The sequence below is a fragment of the Pipistrellus hanaki genome (genome assembly GCF_964339955.1).
Source record: "Pipistrellus hanaki genome assembly, chromosome: 1".
Classification (NCBI taxonomy): Eukaryota; Metazoa; Chordata; class Mammalia; order Chiroptera; family Vespertilionidae; genus Pipistrellus; species Pipistrellus hanaki.
This window is the reverse complement of record NC_140503.1, coordinates 3441495-3463018: the sequence shown is the minus strand read 5'-3', so window position 1 is coordinate 3463018 and position 21524 is coordinate 3441495. Positions and strand designations below refer to the sequence as shown.

At 61.3% G+C, this 21524-nt stretch overlaps 1 protein-coding gene across 1 annotated transcript; it reads right to left on the bottom strand.

The window, feature by feature from the left end:
- Positions 1-6692: 6692 nt before the first annotated feature.
- LOC311630769 (uncharacterized protein C14orf132) lies at positions 6693-20620 on the bottom strand (the record flags this gene model as incomplete). The annotated part of the gene is made up of 2 exons (XM_084900156.1): positions 6693-7588; positions 20594-20620. The coding sequence occupies 2 exons, from the start codon at positions 20618-20620 to the stop codon at positions 7364-7366; spliced, it is 252 nt and encodes an 83-aa protein (XP_084756282.1). The 3' UTR covers positions 6693-7363.
- Between the last annotated feature and the right edge of the window lie 904 nt (positions 20621-21524).

Below are 21524 nucleotides of genomic sequence, written 5' to 3'. Positions count from 1 at the left end.
CTGAGGAGGATCGGGTCCCACATGGAGGCCCCGGGCTGAGGAGGAGCCGGTCCCACACGGAGGCCCCGGGCTGAGGAGGAGCCGGTCCCACACGGAGGCCCTGGGCTGAGGAGGATCCGGTCCCACATGGAGGCCTTGGGCCGGGAACGCCCCGGAGCTGCGCCCTGAGGGCCCACACGGGGCAGAACGGCCCGGGCTCCATCGGCCTCTGCGGGGAGGGCGGCCTGGCAGGTGAGGAGGCGGCTTCCTCACAAACAAACCCCGACTCAGAGGGGCCCCCTCGGCCGCTGGAGCAGCAGAGCGGGCCCGATGCCTGGAGGACCTGGAGCCGAGCGGGGCGGTCCTCAGCCCGCGCCCCAGGGCCCCGCAGAAGCTGACTGACTGCCCAGTGAGCGCTGCTCCGCGCGGGGCTGCCCTCCCAGGCCGCAGGCACGGCTCCTCCCGGGCTCAGCCGCCTCAGGGCCCGCCCGCCGCCCCCAGGCCCACCTCCGCCTCCAGGCTCCCTGGCCCTGCGCTGCCTGAGGGCCCTCGGGTCACACAGTTCCAGCAGCAAGAGCACCTGCAGCTGACTTCCGGGAGGGGCGGGACTTCCGGGCAGAACGCCGTGGGCGGTGCACTGCGAGGAGCCCGAGATCACCCCCTTCTGGCCGGAGGCGGCAGGGTGCAGTAGGCAGCACAGGGAATGAGCAGCAGGGAAATGGCTGTGTTCACCCAGGTGGTCCCAGGACTGATGGGCTCCTGTCCGCGAGGAGGTAGTGGAAGGGTCTTCCTGTTTCTCTGTTCCTCACTGTTTGTCCCCAGGGCGGGACCCGTTCCCGCGCTGCCCGTGGGGAGGGAACTCTGCTGGAGAGGGAAGAAGGGCCTGGTTCCAGTGAGTCCACCAGGAAACGGAGCTGCGTGACTTGGGGCTGAGCCCTAGCCGCTGTGCCTGGGCTCTGAAGGCCCGACTGCTGGAGCCTTAGGACGAGGAGGCCTCAGGGGCTGCCAGGCCGTTTTTCTGACTGTGTGTCATACTTTAATAAGAAGCCGTATTGATCCAAGGCAGTCCTGCCCAGGCCCGCAGAAAGGGGGCCCGAGGGCTGGGTTCCGCCAGGACCCCCATTTACTTGGTGGGGCAGGTCTGGATTCACGCGAGGACTTTTTTTTGAGTGTGTGTGTGTATTTAAAAATATATTTTATTGATTTTTTTTTTACAGAGAGGAAGGGATAGAAAGCTAGGAACATGGATGAGAGAGAAACATCGACCAGCTGTCTCCTGCACACCTCCTACTGGGGATGTGCCCGCAACCAAGGTACATGCCCTTGACCAGAATCGAACCTGGGACCTTTCAGTCCACAGGCTGATGCTCTATCCACTGAGCCAAACTGCTTTCGGCTCGTGAAAACGTTTTGATCCGTTGCCTCTGCCCCTTAGGGCCAGTCCCCGGGTGGGGCCACAGCCATTGAAGGGTAGCCCTCCGGAGTGTCTGCTGGTGCCTCCTGCAGCGGGCATTGCTCAGGCAGGAAGCCACAGGGATGGCTGCCATCACCCAGCCCAGTTGGTGCCTTGGTCTGTTCATGTTTCCAATGCCACACTGCCCCCTGCTGGCTGCGGCCTCTGTGGTTTTCCGGGTGGGATGAGAGATGGTGCCCGGGGGCAATTTTTAGAAATGAAAGAAATGCACTGGCGTTTTCTGGACTGGGCAGGCTTGTGAACGGGTTTCTAGACTGAGCATCAGCTTGCTCTCTGAATCTATGGGCCACTCTCCGTGTTGTTTATCCTTTTGTTGTGAGAGCACTTAACATAAGAGCTACTCTCTGAGCAAATCTTCAGTATACAACGCAGGGCTGTAATAGGCACTATATTCCTTATTACGTCGCACATATGGCATTATTTAATTATTTCTTTTGCTCACGTATGTGCCCCGAGTATCTGGACTCATGTGTGGCACACAGTAGGCTCTCAGTCAGCGAGTATTGAACAGAGGAGTCCATGAGGTTCAGTCTTCTTTCCTAAAAGCTGCAGACTTGGCCTCTGACCTGGGCTGCCTGCCCGCCAGGGAGCAGCTCCTCACGTTCCCTCACCCTGGCCCCAGGCCCCCACTGTCCACAAGCACACCCTGTTGTCTCCAGCTGAGCTTGGTGCCCTCCAACCCCCTCTCTCCCCCCGCCCGCCTGCCTGGCCTCCAAGACAATGAGGAGGGGCCCTGCCTGGTTCCTTAGCTTCCCAGCGCCCCGCCCAGACAGGTGTTGGTAGGGCCGCAGGTGTTGCCAGGAGGGCACCAGCCAGAGGTCAAAGCTGGTTGGAAAGTGCTTTGCAGCACCCGCTGGCGCTGGTTGCCGTTACCGTGGCAGTTGATGTTATTTGTGTGGTTTGCAGAAAAGTCCCCGGCAGCGGCTTCTATAAATATTAATCTCCGCTCCTGCTCAGCCAGCTCCCCGCTGGAGCCTGAGTAGTTCGGGTCCGATGAGGCCCAATGGAAAATTCCCCTTGGGCTGGCTCCAGGCCACTAGGGGCTCCTCTCTGTCCCCTCCCAGAGGTGAGGGGGAGGGGCATCCGCCAGGCCTGGCTGCCTGTGCCCTCCCAGCTCCTCCCACCGTGAGAAGGATGAGGCTGTGCCATGCCTGGGCTGGGCATCCTGGGGACACAGGGTGACCCAAGGGGGTCTTTGCCCCCTTGTGGGACTGGCAGGCTTGTCCAGGAGAGGGGAGCACACCCGCCCCTCCCCCTCAAGCGGCCCCTGGTCCAGAGGGAAGAGCCGGGTTGTCTGACAGGTTATTTATAAATGTACGGGCCCCACGTTGAGTGTGACAGTCTGCTCCGGGAAAGCCACCCCAAACCATTCAAACACCCAGACTCACTGGCAGCAGCAGGTAGAGTGACCCTAAGCATCCGTGAAGCCAGAGGTTTACTATGAAGGCCAGCTGGGGTGGGGGAAGGGGTGAGGGGGTGCCAGTAGGGAGCAGGGGCCGTGCTTGGTAGGGACTGGCCTCACGGTTGCCTCTGGAAATGTGAACAGCAGCACTGGGCTGTGGCTGCCGCCTTCTTCTCCTGAAGAGTCTCCCTCTGGCTTTCTTTGTTGGGGGCACATCTGCAGCCCAAGGCTTCTTGGTCATAACACCCGTGACCTTGGGCCATGAATCTCGGGACTGGCACACTCCTGCCCTGCCCCAGAGGCGGGCCCCTCCTCTCATTTAGGATGCCCAGTCTCTAAGCTGGGACCCCGAGCTTTGGGTCCAAGCTCCATGAGCTGCTCCTGCATATGCCACTGATCCGGGCAGCCCTTGCCCCCTCCGCTCCAGCTCAGTGGGTCCTGGCCCCATGGCGGCCCTCCTTTGGGGCCTGGTGTGGGTTCTTCGGAAGGGACCTGGGGCAGAGCCCACTACGGGGGTCCCCATGTGCTGCACACGAAACCCCTGACAATGACATTATGTGTGCCCCTCTCTCCACACTGTGTTCCAGGGTAGGGGCTGCTCACTGGCCCAGCACCCCACTCCTGGCATGGCCCCCCCCCAGTCCATGCCCCACAAATGCTGAGGGGGCACTCACAGCCACTGTAAGGTGGACACAGAGTCAATCCTGGATTCCAGTCCTGGTCTTGCCGCTCACCAGCGACATGGTCTTGGTGAAAACCTTTCTGTGCCTCAGTTTCCTCATCTGTACAGGCCGGCTAACAGCGTGCCAACCCGATACAGGCTGTGAGCAAGGGGGTCACTGTGTGTGATGAGTTCGGGAGGGCACCGAACACCCAGTGAGGGCTGCACACTCACTGCCCCGCCTGGGCGGGTATTACAGCTGTCACTCATTCATTCATTCACTTGCTCACTCACTCATTCCCTGAATGCCCAGCAGGTGTTTGCTGTGAGCCAGGCGCTGGGCTGGCTCTCAGGTGACTCGGAAGGGGGGTGGGGGGAGGAACGGGGAGATGGGCAGGTGAGGAGCGCTCCTGGGATTTACTACAGGCGAGGATGGGAAGGCGCAGGGGTGCCGGGGACGGCCGGGACAACGCACAGGGAGGACTGACACATTCCTTCCGCTGAACGATCACAGCAGACAACCCAGGGGCAGGACAGTGCTGGCAGCCGAGACACGGTCCTCCAGCCTCACACCAGGACGCCACACGGTCCGACCCCAAGGCGCACGCGGGAGCCCACGCGGGAAACAGCCTCCATCTCCTCCAAGCAGGGGCGGGGCAGCGAGGACTGAGAACAACGGCTCCAGTGTCTTCCTTTATTCAGCCGGAGGCTCACATCACAAGGTGGTTATGAAAACATTAAGAAAACAGACACACTCCGGTTCTCGGGGAGGGACTGGGATCGGAGGCGGCTGGTTACAAGAACACGGTTTCTGTAGAACTTCGGGGAGAACAGGGGAGGGGGGGCTATGGCTGGGGAAGTAGGGCGGTGGAGGAGGGTCAGGATGTGGGTTCGCCCAGAGGCAGTCAGGCACCCCATTCCGGCCCTTTGAGGCTTCCCCAGGCGCCTGCTCCTGAGGCCTGGGGGAGGCCAGGTCCCTCGGGGTCGTTACTAGGTGGGGGTGTGGGACGGCTCAGGGCCTCCCCCGCCATCAGCGGGGTTTTCTCCATGGCGGCTGCTTTGCTCTGAAGAGCTCACACTCATCCAAAGGGCAGAGGGGACCTTGGGGAGATCCGGTGCTGGGATCAGATGGGACGGCCTCCCTTGGGTTTCCATCCTCTCCTTGGCCTCCAGGGTCAGGGAGGGGGTCCCCTGCACCCCACCCCCCACAGGGAAAGGACACACAGAAGGTGGGACCTCCGAGTGCCTCGCGGGGACTCTGCTCTTAGGCTCCTTTCTGCCCGGCCCTCGGGCTCCGCTGACCCGTCCTCCTCCCTGCCTCTCACTGAGTGACCAGTCAGGCCGGGAGCGGCGGGCAGGGCCATTCCGCCCTGGCCACTCCGCTGGCCCCGAGCGCTGCTCCTTGGCCACCCCGTCCCTTCAGCCCCGCCCACTTGCTCTGGGGACAGTCCAAGGGCCTCTGCCAGGACGTGGCTGGTGGAGGGGCAACTGACAGGGTGCCGGTCTCAGGGCTGGGCTGGTAACCCAGGGCCTCCCCGGCTCCCCTGGAGCACCCAGCGTGCTGGGGGGAGGGGGTGCCTGGGCCGGGCATCCGGCCTCGACAGCTCCCCATGGACCGACTGCATGGCCCCGCTGCCCTCTGGCTGGGGCCTGACTGACATGCCCCCCCCAACCGCCCCCCCAGGCCGGACAGGGAGGTTCCTCCTTTGGGGCGATGCGGCCCAGCTGAGGGTTCAGGCACAGAGACCTCAGCTGCGCAGAAAAGTGGGACAGTAAGGACAACCAGGCCTTTCTCCACACCCGACTCCTGCCCCGCACCCCACTCCTGTACTGCACCCCACTCCTGCCCTGGGAGTCAGCCTGTGCCCTGCCGCCCATTAGAATGGGGTGCAGTGGGCTGTCGCCCCAGCAGAGGGACAGCCCGCCCCCTGGGATCCTAGAGGAGATTGATCGCCTCTTCCTGGAGGGGGAGGGTCAGGGGGTCTCACGTGCCTCTTGGTCTTGGCCTCCTGGAAAGGGGGAGGGGCAGTGTGGCAGAGCAGGAGCTGGCAGAGCGGTCACCATGTCCAGGCCCCACAGAGCAGCACCCTTTAGGGCACCCCAGGCCAATGTGACCTCCGGCCTCTCCACCGGAGCCCCAGTGCTGGGACTCCCCACCTTGCACAGCGGGTGCTGCTCTGTTCCCCCAGGTGCCCCTCACACAGACAGCGCCCGGGGGGACACCTACAGCTCGCAAAGGGGAAACGGCGTTAAAAAGTGCACAGAGAACATTCCAGAAAATGCAGGACCCTTTCTCCGAGAAGCAGCCGCTGCAGAGGACAGCCCTTCCTTCTCAGCCCTGGCTCCCCGAGTCAAGGGGGGCCCTGGACCCCTCACCCAGGAGCCCAAAGGGAGCCCCAGGCTGGGGTCTGAGGGAGCACCTGCCCCTGCTCCGGGTGCAGCAGGAGGCCTGAGCCCTGGCCGGAACCCGCATGCCACCCCGACCGTCCGCACCCTCCACAGCGATTCTGGCTGGAGCCTCACCCTTTGGGGTCCTCGGGGGTCCCCTGTGCCTGCACCCTGGGAAAGCCAGGCTCTGGGGGCTTCTCCGGCCACACACACAGGCCGTGGCCAGCTCTGAAGAGGGGTCAGGCTCCAGATCTCCCGCTGCAGCCTGGCAGAGAGGCCCCAGGCCCCATTCCCAGTCCCGTCCCCAGGCTGGTGTTGCAGAGAGCAGGCCCCTGTCAGCGGCTCCAGACATCCTTCTCCAATGTCACGCCAGCTCTCCACGCCCCTGCCCTGCACGGAGCTCAGCACTGTGGTGGCCGCGTGGCCGCAGTGACGGATGGGACCATGGGCCGGCGCTGTCTGGAGGTCGGGCTGGTAACCCCGTTGCCATGGCAGCTCCACCCTCCCCAGCAGCAGAGCACAGGGCAGACAAACTGACTTGACAGTTGGGTGTCTGAGCGCCCTGCCCACATGGCATGACCCCCGGACACTGTCGCCGAGGGCGGCTGAGAAGGCAGGAGCCAGCTGGAGGCGGGGCTCAGCGGGGGCCTCAGACCTGGCCCCTCCGTGCGGGCCGGGGACCGCAGGCAGACCGCGCCGGCCCCCAGGCCCCCCCCGGCCTCCCCCCACCCCACCCCCGCGTGCCTGGGCGGACAGAGCCCTGCTCGCCTCCTTCTGTGTTTCAGGGAGAAGGACGCACATCTTCACGCGGGGCCCGGCCCGGCGCAGATCTCGGTGGGAGGGTGCCGTCTCCTCTTTTCAGAAAGAAGAGGGCCACCCGCAGGTGAAAACCACCACCCTCGGGTCTCCAGTGGCCTCCCCTCCTCGGGGTGCCCGCGGCTTTGGGGTCTCCTAAGGGGCCGTGTCTGGGGACAAAGGGGTCGTTTGCAAGTCACACGAGGAACGTTCCAAGGCCTTCGCGCAGCCCCCACCCGTATCCCCGGGGCTGAGAGGGGGTGGGGACACTCAGACTCTGAGGGGGCCCTTGCCCGGCACCCCGCCCCCAGGCGTGACGGACGAGGTGGCATGGAGACCGGACAGCTAGGCGGCTATGTGCTGCTGGGGAGCCCTCGCCCCACGAGGTCTGTGCTGGGAGCCCAAGGGGCGGCCCCCTGGAGCTTCTTGTTCTTGGGGTGCAGCCTCACCACGTCCCCGCCCTGCCCCTCGGCAGCCTGGCCCCATTGCGCCCTGGGGACTGGGCGCTCCCACGCAGGAGCTTCAGGTCGGCGGGGGTGTGAAGTGAGGGCGCTGGGGGCAGTTCCAGACGCCCGGTGGCTGCCCTGGGGGGCCCTGGCCCCGTGGGCACTCCTGGTCCCGGACCGTGGGCGCCCCGCCCCGCCTCGCCCGCAGAGCCGGGCCCTCAGAAGGTGAAGGCGTACACCACGCCCACCACCACGATGTTGCCCAGCGTGGCTATGATGGCGATCCACAGCAGGACGGCGTCGTTGGAGGAGCGGGCGGGCTCCTCGGGCGGGCCCTGGCCGCCGGACGCCGCGTGGATGTTGGTGGAGGAGTTGAAGAGCGAGTACTCGGTGCTGAAGTCCTCGTTGGGCGAGTCCATGAAGGCTCCTCCCATCATGGGCAGCTGTGGAGAGGGAGAGAGAGCGTCACCGGGGCCTGGGCGCTGGGGTAGGACGGCCCGCCCCAGGGACACGGCCTGTCAGCCCCCCAATCCTCCCCTGCCCCCCACAGGGCTGCTCAGCAGAAGGAGGCGGCCTTTGGTCCCCAAGTGATCCTGCCGAAGAGGGGAGGAGAGGGAGGCTACATAATCCCCCCCAAGCTGGGCGCCTCCTGAGAAAGGGACAGAAAAGCCTTTTGAAGGGAAATCTTCTAAGCACATAGCCAGCCCGGCCCCAGAGGAGGCGAAGCGAGAGAGAGGGCGCGGGCTCGGTGGGGTGTGGGCTTGTGGGCCTCACCCTGGGTCCACCTCCTTCCCCAGGAGCCACCGCAGGCCCTGGCACGGCTGCAGCCACCACGGGCATCGTGCTCCTGGGCTGCGGGCCGAACAGTTACATTTGTTCGGGAGGGAGGACATGCGTCTGCTCCTGGCGTCCTAGGAGCCAGGAGACCAGGGTTCCAGCCCCACCGGAGCCGTGCCCCCTCTCCGAGCCTCGCCCCCTGGGGAGTGATCCCCAGGATCAAGGCCAGTGCTCAGAAGTCCTTGCCAGGCCCTGGGATGGCAGCTGTTGGAGGGTGAGGTTGTCAGATAAACCCGTCGTCAGATAAACCTCAGAAAAAGCGGGACACCGGGTTCAATCGAAGCTTCGGGTGAACTACAAAACATTTTTTTTTAATTATGAGTATACCCCAAATATCGCATTGGACATAATTTGGTAAACGTTGATACTTGCCCAGCCAGTGTGGCTCAGTGGTTGAGCGTTGGACCCATGAGCCAGGAGGTCACCGGTCCCATTACCGTAGATCAGGTCACAATCTACTGAGTTCAGTCCTGGGACCTCCAGGTTCATAGGTTGCTGCCGCTCAACCTCTGAGCCACGCCAGTCAGGCCGGATCTTGTTAATTTTAAATGAATTCTGCTAGGAACTGAGGAAAGACGTGGAAGTTCCCCAGAAGCCAAAGGGCCACCCAGGGCGGTCCCCTGACCGGGTGTGCAGGGAGGGCGGAGCCTCGGGGGAGAAGCAGGCACCGGCTTCCATTCCTGCCTCACGGGTCAGCACAGGCTCCTGGAGGCGGGGGTGGGGGTGGGGGGGTTATACTAATTCTACACAGTCTCTTCCGGAAAGTAGAAGGAGGACACTTTCCACCTCATTTCAGGGAGCACTCCCCACCCCGCGCAAACGATGCCAGCATCACCAGCCGCTGAAATCAAAGCTATGACAGGAAGCTGCGGATCCCTGGCCCGATTCCACACGGATGAAAAGTAGACGCAGATACTGGCAACGAGAATCCGGAGACATAGAAAAAGGACACAGGCTGCCCCCACATTCAAACATCCACGGCTGTGACTCACCGCCCTGGCAGAAATAAGAGGCAGCCGCGCACGGGCCCGAGGTAGATGCAGAAAACGCGTTTGTCAGAACTAAATACACATTCCTGGTAAAAACTCTACAAACAGCCCAGAGCTAACATCGCACTTAAACTATGAATGGTATTTCTATATGCAAGCAACAAGCAGCTGGAATTCAAAAAAAGTCCCACTTACAAGAGCACCAACATATAAAACAGTAAGTATAAGTCTAACAAAATGTGTATGTGCTCTATATCGTAAAAATAACAAAATATTGATGGAATAAATAAGAGAACATATAAATAAATGCAGAGATTTCCTATGGTCATAAGCTGGAAGATGCGATGTGAAGATGTGGATGCTTCCCCAGTTGGTGTCTGCATTCAGCACCACCCTCATCAAAATCCTAGCAGGCGTTTTTATACACCTGGACAACATGGTTCCAGCGCATACACGCCAAGTCAAAGGACCAAGTCCAGCCAAAATGGTTGGAAAAAGAAAAACAAGGTAGATGAACACAGAGGACTTTATTTCCAGACTTACTATAGAGCTACGTTATCCCAACAGCGTAGTGTTGGCAAAAGAGAAGGTACACAGACCAGTGGGACGCAGAAAAGGGCCCAGAAATAGTCAGATAAATGTGGCCCATTGATTTTTTTGTTTTTATTTGTTGTTGTTGTAATCCTCACTCGAGGATATTTTCCTATTGATTTTAGAGAGAGCGGAAGGGAGAGGGAGAGACAGAGAAACATCTATCTGAGAGAGTTACATTGATTGGTTGCCTCCTGCACACACCCCAACCAGGGCCTGCAACCAAGGTACGTGACCTTGACCGGAATTGACCTTGAGACCTGTTAGTCCTTGGGCCAGTGCTCTATCCACTGGGCCAAACCGGCTAGGGCCAGTTGATTTCTTTAAAGAACTGTGGTTGGAGGCCAGACATACTGCTCTCCATCCTGCAGAGCACGGACAGCCCCGGACACACAGAGTTACCCAGCCCCAAAGGTCAATGCCAACGAGGGGAGAGGGCCGTCCCCACCTGCTGCTCCTGGCATGGGGTGCTGTGACATCCCAAGAAAAGAATTTTCTGAGACGTGGGCAGGAGAACGAGTGATTCTCATTTCCGTGGAATCCAACCTGAGTTTCCAAGGTTTCTTTCCCCTCAGTCTGGCCAAGGAGGAAGTCCGTTTGCCTCCGTGGGGACGAAGATCAGCAGGGTCCCCAATTTTCTTTCCATGTCTGCACGGTCCAATACTGCCCCGGCTTCCCCCTGCCATCCACAGGCCCACATGACTATAGAGGAAACATGGGTGAATGTAAGGAAGCCACGAGCACGAGAGAGAGAGAGAGGGAAAGAGAGAGAGAGAGAGAGAGAAGGGGGGGGAGGGGGAGAGAGATATCCTTTATTCCAAAATGTCCCTGTGCTTGTGGTGGCCATGCCGAATCTGGCCAATGATCTTTGTTCCCAGGTGTGACTGACAGGCAGGTGCCTGCTCGTTGTCACCCCAACATTACTGGGCAAATGTCTGTCCTCCCTTAGTTGGGTCCCAGTGTTTTGCGGGGTGCAGGCCATGGCTCTCTGGGGGAGTGCAAAGCTGCAGCTTCCCAGTGAAGCTGCCCGAACGAGGGACGAATCCCCCCTCCCCCCCTTCGCCTGGCTCCCCCTTACGCCTTTCCTATAACCGGCTGGTTACCACGCATCACCGACGGTGCGCAGGCTGGGAGGACTGATTGTTATGAGGCTCAGAAACAGGCAAAACTGGCCTCAGGCCAGGATACTCGTTGCCCCTGGGGGGCGGTGAAATCTGGGAGGAGGCAGGAGGGGGTTCTGGATGGGGGCTGGAGGGCTGCTAGTTCAGATCTGGGTCCCGGTTACACCGGGACGTGGAGGAACGGCATGAGCTCACGCAGTCCTGTGTTTATTCTACGTCAGCAGTGGTCCTTTAAGAAGATGCAGGGAGCGTGGCCGGTGCGGCTCAGTGGGTGAGTTTCGACCCAGGCACCAGGAGGTCACGGTTCCATTCCCAATGAGGGCACAGGCCTGGGTTTCGGGCTCGATCCCCAGTGGGGGGCATCATGCGGGAGGCAGCTGATCAACGCTCCTCTCTCATCACTGATGTTTCTATCTCTCCCCCTCTCCCTTCCTCTCTGACATCATTGAAAACATATTTTTTTAAAGAAATCAAGTCTGCACTGCGCTCCGCAGGAACCCTGCCTGCTGAAGAGAAATCGCCTCAGAAGCAGACACAGGGCCTCGGAGGCTCACCAGCCCAGGCCCGGGGTCGTGCTGACAGCCGTGCAGTGGGGCAGAGCGCGCCCTGCAGTCCTCTGTGCAAACCCTGGTCCACTTCAGCTTGGAAAGGGTCTGGGCCTGTCCCCGAGGGGCCTGGAAGGGGGCGCCCACGGAGCGGGCCCTGAGAGGCCCCTGACGCCCCCCAGCAGCTGGAGGGAGCCGGGGTGGGAGTTTCCCAAGAGGAGGTTGGAAGGCCTCCTTTCCCATCAGAAAGGACGCCCTGGGGCTCAGAGGGCTGGCGCTGCACACTGCACACTGCACACTGCACACTGCACGGCGGCTGGGGCGGCGCTGCCCGCCTCTGCACAGCAGGGGAGAGAGAAGGGAAGACACCAAGGGCGATACCAAGGCCCATTGGTCTTTTTGGCTTTTCTCTCCTGATTAACGGGGAACCACCCGAGACTGTGATGCCCGTCACCGGGTGGGAGGGGAAAGGGTGGAAGGGGAAAGGGGGAGGCAGGGGCAGGCAGGGGCTGGGGTTCAGCCAGGTGCCAAGGCAGGAGCTGTCCCCACGGACGGCGCAGCCACAGACGTGCTAGCTCACCCAAGCCCGGTCCTCCCTGACCTGGGCCAGCACGCCGCCTGCCCCGCGGTGGGCAGGGGGGTCAGAGGTGATGCGGGCACAGTGGGCACAGCGGGTGACTTGCCGGGGACGCAGGGGGCAGAGGAAAGCTGCTGGTGAGGGCTTTTGACTTCAAACCACGCCGAAGGCCCAGGGCAGCGGGAGAGAGGATTTATCTTCGGGGGGTGGAGGAGGGATGTGCTTCTGAGACAGAGATGAAGTGTGAGGATAATTCCTGTGGAGGATCAGTGAGCACGCCTCAGAATTATGCTGAGGCGCTTCTTCCTGTGCACCTGGCTCACCCACCATCTGTCCTGTATGGGCTATCCAGCGGATAACGAGCTCTACTTAGAAGGAAACACAGTGTCACACACACACACACACACACACACACACACGCCTACTCATTCAGATCTATCACTGAGCCCAGGTGTCCGTGACGCCCGGCCCTAACCATCTGCTATTTGTCAAAGACTTAACGCAAACAGCTCCTCTGTAGAAAGTCAATAAAAATAAATAAATAAATAAATAAATAAATAAATATTCCAATCAGGAGGTAGAGATTTTCAGATTGGATTTTAAAAACAAGCTGAAGTGGCACAGAGATCCGGGTTTGAATTTTAGTTGTGTGCCCTGGGCAAGTGCCTCTGCCTCTCTAAGCATCAGTTCCCTCATCTATAAAATGGGTCTTAACAGTGTCTGTTCCACGGAGCTCTCAAGGATTTAGTGAGACTCTGTGTATTGTCCAACAGAGGGCCTGCCTGGGACCCCTCGGCATGTGATACGTGGCAGCTATGAGAAGGCACAGGGGCATCTTGAGGGGATAGAAGGGAGCGAGAGTGAACACGGGGGCGTTTCCATCATCTCAGAGTAGGAGGAGGTGGGGCTCAGACCCCCCTCCAAAGCAGGCCTGGCACACAGTGAGTGCTCTAAAACAGCGGTCGCCAACCTTTCAGACCTCACGGACACCAGTGGTTCTCGGACCACCAGTTGGCGACCACTGGTCTAAAACACTCAAGTTTTTAATTGGAGATGTGCAATGGCCTCGATCCAGATGCCCCAGTTTCCTTAGTGCCGTGGGATACAATTATTGCAAGAAAGACAGAAAGCCTTGGCTCTTAAAACACCATCTGAAAATCTGGCCCACAAAAAGCACTACACAGTTTTACTTTCTCTTTAACTGCTCATTGCTCCCCTGCAAACAGGTAGCCATGTATTCTCTCCCAAGGCTGGGCTAATTAGAATCCTATATAATAAAAGCCTAATATGCAAGTCGACTGAATGGTGCAACTACCAGTGGAACGACCAGTCGCTATGACACACACTGACCACCATAGGGCTGATGCTCAATGCAGGAGCTGCCCAGGCCCGCAGGCCCCAGGCCAGCCAAGGCGGGTGCCAGTGGGGGGCCCCCAAATTGCCCTCCTGGTGGCTCCACAGATTGACCCTGATCACTGGCCAGGCCTAGGGACCCTACCCATGCACGCATTTTGTGCACCGGGCCTCTAGCGATAAAATATTTAAATATTTTCAACAGGGTCTTGGAAGTGCAACAAGGCCCTTCTGTTAAAAAGATTTGAGAGAACAGAGTTTGTATTGTAATGATAACGCTCGCTTTAAAAAAAGTAGTCCCTGGCTGGGGACACATTCTCTGAGCAGCAGATTGCTGGCCTCCGTGGAATTCTGTTTTCTGGCAATGCTGGGTCCCTTGGGAGGAAACTCTCCTGCCGCGCTCCTGCAGAAACCTGGGCACGATCCCCAGCCCAGTACCGGCAGGGGCAGGACCGTTCCAGGAGACACACCATCCCCTCAGCAGAGCTCTTGTTTTCCTTCCCTCCGTGGAAATGATTAAAATGCAAATTAGCTGTGAGCCTCCCAGGAGCCAGAGGGAGGGAGGGATGGAGACAGCGGGGCTGGGGGAGGTGGCGGCTATGCTGAGGCCACACATGGTGTCTTTCAGAAAGACCCACCCCGTGTCCACATACCGGTCCGGGGTGACCATGGCCTCCCGCCAGCAGGGCCAGGGCTCTAAGTGCAGGGCTGAGGGGAGAGGGGGAGGGGTGCCCGCTCTCAAACCCAGGAAGCCTCCTCAGATGGCTCCTGCAGGCAGTGACCCCACCGCTCCCGCCCGCCTCCTCCCTCCACCCGCGTCCCTCCATGACGCAGGAAGCGGTCTCACCGGGGGTGCACAGCAGGCTGACTACATGGAACTGCCATTTTGGAGGTCACCATGGTCAACAGCAGCCCCTGTGTTCAGCCTCCTCCTTCTGGATGGCTTACTTCTCTCCCGGCGTGGCTGTTGACGACAGGGTCCTGTCCAGCCCCATCCACCGCAACCCCAGACACACCCCTGCTCGGCCGGGGCCACGGAGCAGCCAGTCCCCAGAGCTGGCTGCCACCATTCCTTCCCTCCCTCCTGGACACCACGCCGCTCCCACTTCAAGGGTGAGATCTGATCCCCACCCCACCCCCAGCCCCCCAGCCTCAGCACTCCCTGGGCCCAAAGAAAGCGAAGAGAGCGACACTGGACTCCCGAGGCCGGGTCGTAAGGGGTGCTGCAGCGTCCGTCCACCCGGGGGCGCGCTGGAGAGGGAGGCAGGGCCACGGGAGTGCAGAGACCCCGCGGCCGCCTCTGGGCACGCTCGGGACAAAACCAAGCGGAGAGCACGGGGTCCCGCCCGGTTCGGGTCCCGCACAATATTTAACTGGAGATTACTGCTGTACGCCGCTAACTAACTGGGCTGATAAACTGAAACAGCTCACATCACGGCTGGCTGGTTTGTTAAAAGAAATGAATTGGTTGCCAGGATGTGAAGATGCAGACTGCGTGCACAAATCCAGCTTTCCGTTTTTGGGAAACCTGGGAAGGAGCCGCAGCCCCGGGCCTGTGAGTCTGCAGGGCGGAGCGGAGCTGGGCTGAGGGCTGCGCCCCCTCCAGGCCAGGCCCTGCTCTGCGAGCCCCGGCCCCTCACCCCTGGCTCCAGCCCATGGAGCCACCTGCCTGGCCCCCAGCTGCCTGGTTTCATCTCCCGCCCCTTCCCCGCCCTTGGTCCAACCAATGGGAACCTCCAACCCCCACCCCCAACAGGAAACACTTTTCCCAGCCCAGTCCACTGCCAGCCTGTGCGCATGCATCCCCTCCGCATGAACGCCTCTCTCTTTATGGCTGTGCGTCCCGCACACTCAGCCCAGCTCACACCTCCAGGAGCCTTCCCTGGCCTGGGGGGAGCCTCCTCCGGGCTCCCAGGACATCTGGGTTGACCTCCACCTGTCCTGGATCGGGCGCACAGCAGGGCCTGTGGCCCCCCCCACCCCTCCTCCCAGTGGCCAGCACTCCAAGCAGGGAGGGCCTGGCTCATGGGAAACACTTTCTGAATTTTGTCCCCATTTCACAGGTGATGAAACTGAGGCTTAGACGACTGATCTGCCTACTGCTTCTCTCAGAGCAGTGGCCAGAGCCTGCTATGGGTTGAACTGTGTCTCCCAGGAAGACAAGTCCTAACTCCCGGTACCTGTGAAGGTGACCTTTAAAATTGGGATCTCAGCAGATGTCCCGGAGCTGAGATGAGTCCTGAGGCTGGCTCTAATCTCCTGATAAGAAGGGGAGAAGAGACACAGACGCATAGGAAGAGCGAAGAGCTACAATGGAGGCAGAGATGGAGGGTTGTGTCTCCGAGCAGGAAGGCTGGGCTGCCAGCAACGCTATGGCGCTGGGAGAGGTGCGGAGTGCGCCCCCTGCAGAGACCTCGCCCCGTGGACCAGGATCCCCACGTCCAGCGGCAGAACGGGGAGAGGTTTGTGTCCCGCTTCAGCAGCCGCGGGAAATGAGTGCAGAGCTCTCTCACGACGTGTTTAAAGTGCACGCAAACCCAACGCTGTGTGTACTTGGCAAGACCCAGAAGTCCTGAAGCTGACCTCGTGGGGGTCCCTGGTTAACCCCCAACCCCACCCCACAGCACCTGGACTGCTCATCGAGGTGGTAGGTGACATGAAAGGATGGTCCAGTGGTTAGCAGATGGGGCACCCCTCCTGGCCCCTCTGCCTCTTGGCTGAGCCACCCTGGCTCTCCATACCCTCCGGTCTGTGAGGGCGGGGGGGGGGGGGGGAGGCGGGGAATAAACACCCCGATACCGGTTTCCCACCTGCGGCAGGTGTGGTCCGGAGGGAGAACCTTCATTTGGGAGCAGGCTCCCAGGTCTACCATCCAGCCCTCACTATCTGAAGTAGCTGAATGGACGCTGGGTGCCTTCCAGGGACCGTATGACCTTTATGACCGAAAAGGAACCAGAGGGCCACGGATCTGCCCCGTCCCGCCAGGGGAGGGCAGCCCTGCAGGGAGGGTTTAAGCTCCGGTCTCAGCCTGGCCCGGACACTGGAATCGGCTGGGGAGGGGGAGGAATGCTCCGAGGCAGTGTCGGGGGGCGAAGGGGGGGCAGCAGGACTCTTGGACGCTCCCAGGGGGTCCAGGGGCCGCAGCAGCTGGCACTCCAGGGTCAAGGTAGGTCACTGGGGTCAGTGCAAGATGAGACCAGACTGGGCTTCGTGCGGTGCTTGCTCTGCAGGCGCCTCAAACAGGAAGATGGGAGCGCCGTCCCCGTGCTGGCCAGCACACAGTAGGCGCCTTCCGTGTTCACCCCCTTCCTGCAGCGTGGAGGTGGCATTCCTGGCGGACGGCGGACTCCCTCAGAGCGAGCATTTCCAGAGTCCCCGGAGGGAGCTGACCGCTCCTACCAGCTCCCCGGGTCCCCGTCACCCACGGCCTCTGGTCAGGGAAGCCACCAAGGCCAGCGCGGATCTGGGGAGAAGGGATGAGATCCCCCCTGGGGCAGGGGCAGCATCACTTCCAGGAAGGAGGGAAGGGGTGAAGGGGGCCGTCTGTGGGGAGGGGCTACCCACCAATGACTCAGTCCTCAGAGTCTGGTTCTCCAGACCCCGGGGTCTGGCTAGCCTGCCCCCTGACCACCGCTGGCACAGAGAAACAGACACTCCTGTTCACTGCCCAACCCCCCAGAGTCGCCAGGGCCCCGGGGGCTGTGTGTGTGTGTGTGAGGGGGGGTGCTGGGTGTGTCCAGCCTGGAGGAGGTGGCTGAGCACCGCCAGGGCTTAGGGTGAGTGTGGTCCGAGAGCCGGGTTCTCACAGCTCCAGGGCCACAGCCGCCTCTAAGCAGAGCACAGCTGGGCCTCCACGCCCAGCACCCGCAGCACGGAGGACGCACGGCCTAAGAGGATTTGCCGGATAAGGGTGTGCACCCCGTCCATCCAAGGGGGTGTCTCTGCAATGCCTGGCTTTTGAGAGGGAAATCTTTCTGAAACAGCTTATGTCCCCTGGGTTTAAAAAGCCCCACAGAAAGGATGAAAATGTCACAGAGGAAGTGACATTGGTAAAACCCTTCACATTAAAGGAATATTTAGAGAAATGTCAAAATATTAAAAATCCAAAAGGTAAAAAAAAAAAATCAATAAAATGTTTAAAAAAAAAAAGCAGCCCCACAGAATTGTTACTAATTTCAGAGAGGAAGGGAGAGAGAGAAAGAGACAGAAACATCAGTGATGAGAGAGACTCATTCGTTGGCTGCCTCCTGCACACTCCCCACTGGGGATCCAGCCCAAAACCAGGGCATGTGCCCCGACCGGGAATCAAACTGTGACTTCCTGGTTCATAGGTTGATGCTCAATCACTGAGCCATGGCAGCTGGGCCCCTGGGCCTTTTAGAGCCACAGACAGGAATCACACTTCACAAAATTCTGAAGGTAGGCGGCTTGGGTTGGGGTTCACTTGGGTCTGGGTTCTTGGGCTCAGTCAGTCCGTCAAACTGGGGTGTGCTCCTGACTCCCCCAGCCCTTCCGCTTGGTCCTCTATGGCAGCGGGTGCCAGCCTTTCGGACCTCACGAACCACCAGGTGTCCGTGGACCACGGGTTGGCAACCGCGGCTCTATGGGGCTGAGGTTTGCCCCAACCGCTGCTCAGCCTCCACGTCCCTGCTCCGAGACCTGCTGGTTCAAGTGAACGTCTCCTCCCACCTGCCGGCGCCTCAGTGACCCGCCCCGGCCTCCCCTCCAGCTCCCTGCACCCCTCCCTGAGTACGGGGGGGGGGGGAAGGGGTCTCCTGCCTGCCTTTGCCCAGAACGCCCTCCTTCCCGGGCCCACCGGGAACTTACCTGCTCTCCTCCACCAGAGCTGCGCCCGCACAGCCCGGTGATGCAGGGGTGTGGGAGGAGAGCCTCTGGCCACTCACATGCACCGCCTTTTCCCGAGAACAGCTGCTCATGCTCCTGCATCTCGTCTGGCCCCCATCCAAGCACCTAGCAGACATCTGTGGAGGACCCACTACGTGCCAGCCAGCTTGGTCACCCCTGCTGGGGATGGCCCGGCTCATCATTTCTCCAATACCCGGGAGTACCCAGAATGCAGCTCTGCCCCCAGCACCCCCGTCCCAGGGCCTGACACAGAGCTTGGCCCAAGGCAGGGACTCACATGTGCTGAGCACGTGGCTGGGGTGCGACCACCTCTCCCCCACGGCTCGATGTTGATGTGCGGGGACCAGGCCTCGGCCTCCCACACCTGGAGGCCTCTGCACGCCCGCAGCACGCTGGCCACACGCTGTCAGCGCCACAGAGAAAGGAGTGAGGGTTCCTGCCCCGGGGGACAGGGCAGCACCAGAACGCCACCCCGTGGACCACCGCAGAGATGAGCCATCCTTAACTATGTCCGCCCTGCATCTCGCACCGTGTCCCAGGGTGAAGCAACGAGGTGGAATTCTGGGAGAGCATCAGCTTAGCTCCCCGGACCCAGGTTTGAAACCCAGCTCTTCCCGTCCTCGAGGAAAATGATTGGATCGTGTTGACCTTTGACTTCCTGTCAAATGGGGGCGGCAGCACCTGGGTTCTAGACTCACAATTCCCTATAAGGTGCTCCATAAACCCAGGGTGTTGCCCCCAAGCCCCATTGCCCCTTTGCCCCATGCCCAGGGCTGAGCGTGGAATAAATAAATGCGCCACTGGAACCCGGAGTGCAAACCAACAGGAACCCAATCTCTGTGCAGGCTCAGCCTATAGGCGCTCCAAAGCCCTCTGTTTATTTTGTCTTGTTACCATAGCAACTCACGATGCTCCAGCCAGCAGAGATCAACTTATTTTTTTTAACCACAGAAGTGCCAGCTGTTCGGGGGGACCCAGAGGGGAGCCGCTGGCCCCTCTAGAAATAAGTCCACGGAGACTGCCTGCCACCAGGTAGGTGAAGTCACCGCTGTGTGAGAGATGTCCACGCGGCAATATTTTACACGTGGGTTTAGAAACAGGAGACCGAGGACTCGGCAGGGAAAGGCCAGCGGCGCTCTGGAGCAATCAATCAGCATCATGGCAAACTCGACCAGAGCTGCGGGAACTGGCTCTGGGTTCTCTGGAGCCAATCTGGGGCTCCTGCCTCCTTTCATGCCTGCCCCTGGGGACTCTCGGTCCCGTCAGCCTGGATTTTACTGTTACTTTAAAAATATATAATCCTTTATGAATTCCAGAGGGGAAGGGAGAGGGAGAGAGAATCATGGATCACCTGCCTCCTGCACGCGCCCCACTGGGGATTGAGCCCACAACCCAGGCATGTGCCCTGATCCTGATCGGGAATCAAACCATGACCTCCCGGTTCATAGGTCGACGCTCAACCACCAAGCTGAGCCACGCCGGCCGGGCTTTACTGTTACTTTTTAAACAGGCCTCCACCACGGAGAAGTTTGGGGGGAAAGAAAAGTGTCCCCTCAAACTCCACCCCTGCAAAATGAAACAGCGGCAAGTGGGCCCGGCTACAGGCCCAGGGCACAGGGGGAGCCTCATGGCCGTCCCACCTCTGAGCCCCCAGACTACCCAACCTTACAGCCGGTGCAGGGCCTGAACTGGTACATCGGGACCTATTTTCCCAGCCAGCCCAGCGAGGCCCTTCCCTGGAGCCAGACTGACCCTGGGCTCAGAAAGGTCACTCAGCTAGAGGAGCTTGCGTGTGTGTGTGTGTGTGTGTGTGTGTGTGTGTGTGTTCTGTGCTGGGAGCCTTGAAGGCACAAAGGATCCCTGACCGCAAGGCTCCAGGGTTCTCTGGGAGCAGAGATGGAGGATGGGAAGTCACCTGCTCTGCACGGGAAGAGTTATGGTCCCGCGCTCTGATGGCTACAGACTGGGCACAAAGCAAACAGGAAAAAACCATCGCTGTGCGTGGTGCCTGGCGGGTCACAAAGCGGTTTCCGGCTCCGCTCTGGTCTTCCCTTCAAGAGGAGAAAGGGGAGGGGGGGGGGGGTGGCAACTGACAGATTGCCTGGCGCCTCCGGAAGATACAGAATGGGGAGAGCGAGGCTGCTCGCCGCCCAGATGCACACATCTGGGCTGCTGGGCCTTGAAGGGCTCCAGGGTCCCCCCCTCCCCCGCCCGCCCCAGAGGAACAGCAGGTGGTGGCGGCGGCGGGGGCGGGGTGATCAGGGCGCGGGGCGGGGCAGGGGGGTGGACAGGGCGGGGGGGACCCGCACTGCCAGGCCCTTCGCAGCCTGGGAACAGGGGACCCGTGAGGTCTGGGCACAGGGCCCGCCCACCCCCGGGCGCCGGATCAAGCTCGCCCTCCAGGGCGCGAGCACCAGGTGGGGGTGCCGGGCGCGGGACAAAGGACGGGACGTGGATCCCCAACCCAGTGCCCGCCCGGCCCTCCCGGCGGCTCAGCACAGGGGGGCGGTGGGGAGACCGCGGCGGAGCCCGCCCAAACCCGGCGGCCGGGGCGCGGAGCGGGCGGTACCTGCGCGGCCATGAAGGAGAGGTCCATGGTGCCGGCTGCCGGGGCCGCTGCGCCCGCGCCCGAGTCTTCGCCGCTGCGGGCCCGGCGGGTGCACAGTGCGGGGGGCGGCGGGCAGCGCACAGCGTCCGGATCGCAGCGGCGGCCGGGCGGCTGGCGGCGGGCGGGCGGACGGCGGGCGCCCCCTCGGCGGTCCCGGCGCGGCGACGTCCCAGCCCGATCGCGCCCGGGTGGCTCGGCGCTCGGGCTCCAGACAGCAACTGTGCGGAGGGCGCGGGGATCCGATCGCAATCGGGATCGGGGGCGGGGCGGGGCGGGGCGGGGCGGGTGGACCGGGTGCTCCAGCACGTGACCACGTCCAGACCCACCCCGAGGGCGGGGCGGCGGAGCCCCTGGGCGTTCACAGTCCTTTCTCTGTGGGCCCCAAGGAGAAACTGAGGCCTGAGGTTACCGAGCTGGTTGGTGCTGGAACCCCAGTCCAAGGCTTTTATTCCCCCTGCACCCCCCACCCCCGCCCCGGGCTGCTGAGCCCCGCCTGTCAGGTGGCGAGCAGGTCTTTCCTGGGCCTGGCATGCCTGTTCCTAGCCTGGAGGGCCAGGGTCCCGGTGACCAACGAGGTCTGCCAGCTGTGCCCCGGGTCCGGCGCGCTGGGCCTGGAGCTGGGCAGGAGGGAGTTTGAACATGGCCTCTCTTTGGCGCGCTCTGCCAAGGTAGCGTCTTTCTGAGCCCCGGCTTCCAGTCTGCAGATCGAAGACAACAGAACCCGAGAATTAAGACAAAATGTACCGGACACAGGGTCTTCGGGGATGTGAGCTCTGCCTGGGCAGCGTGGCTCAGGGGCTGAGCTTCCACCTAGGAGCCAGGAGGTCACTGTTGGATTCCCTCTCAGGGCGCCTGCCTTGGCGTGGGCTCCGTCCCCAGCAGGGGGCGTGCA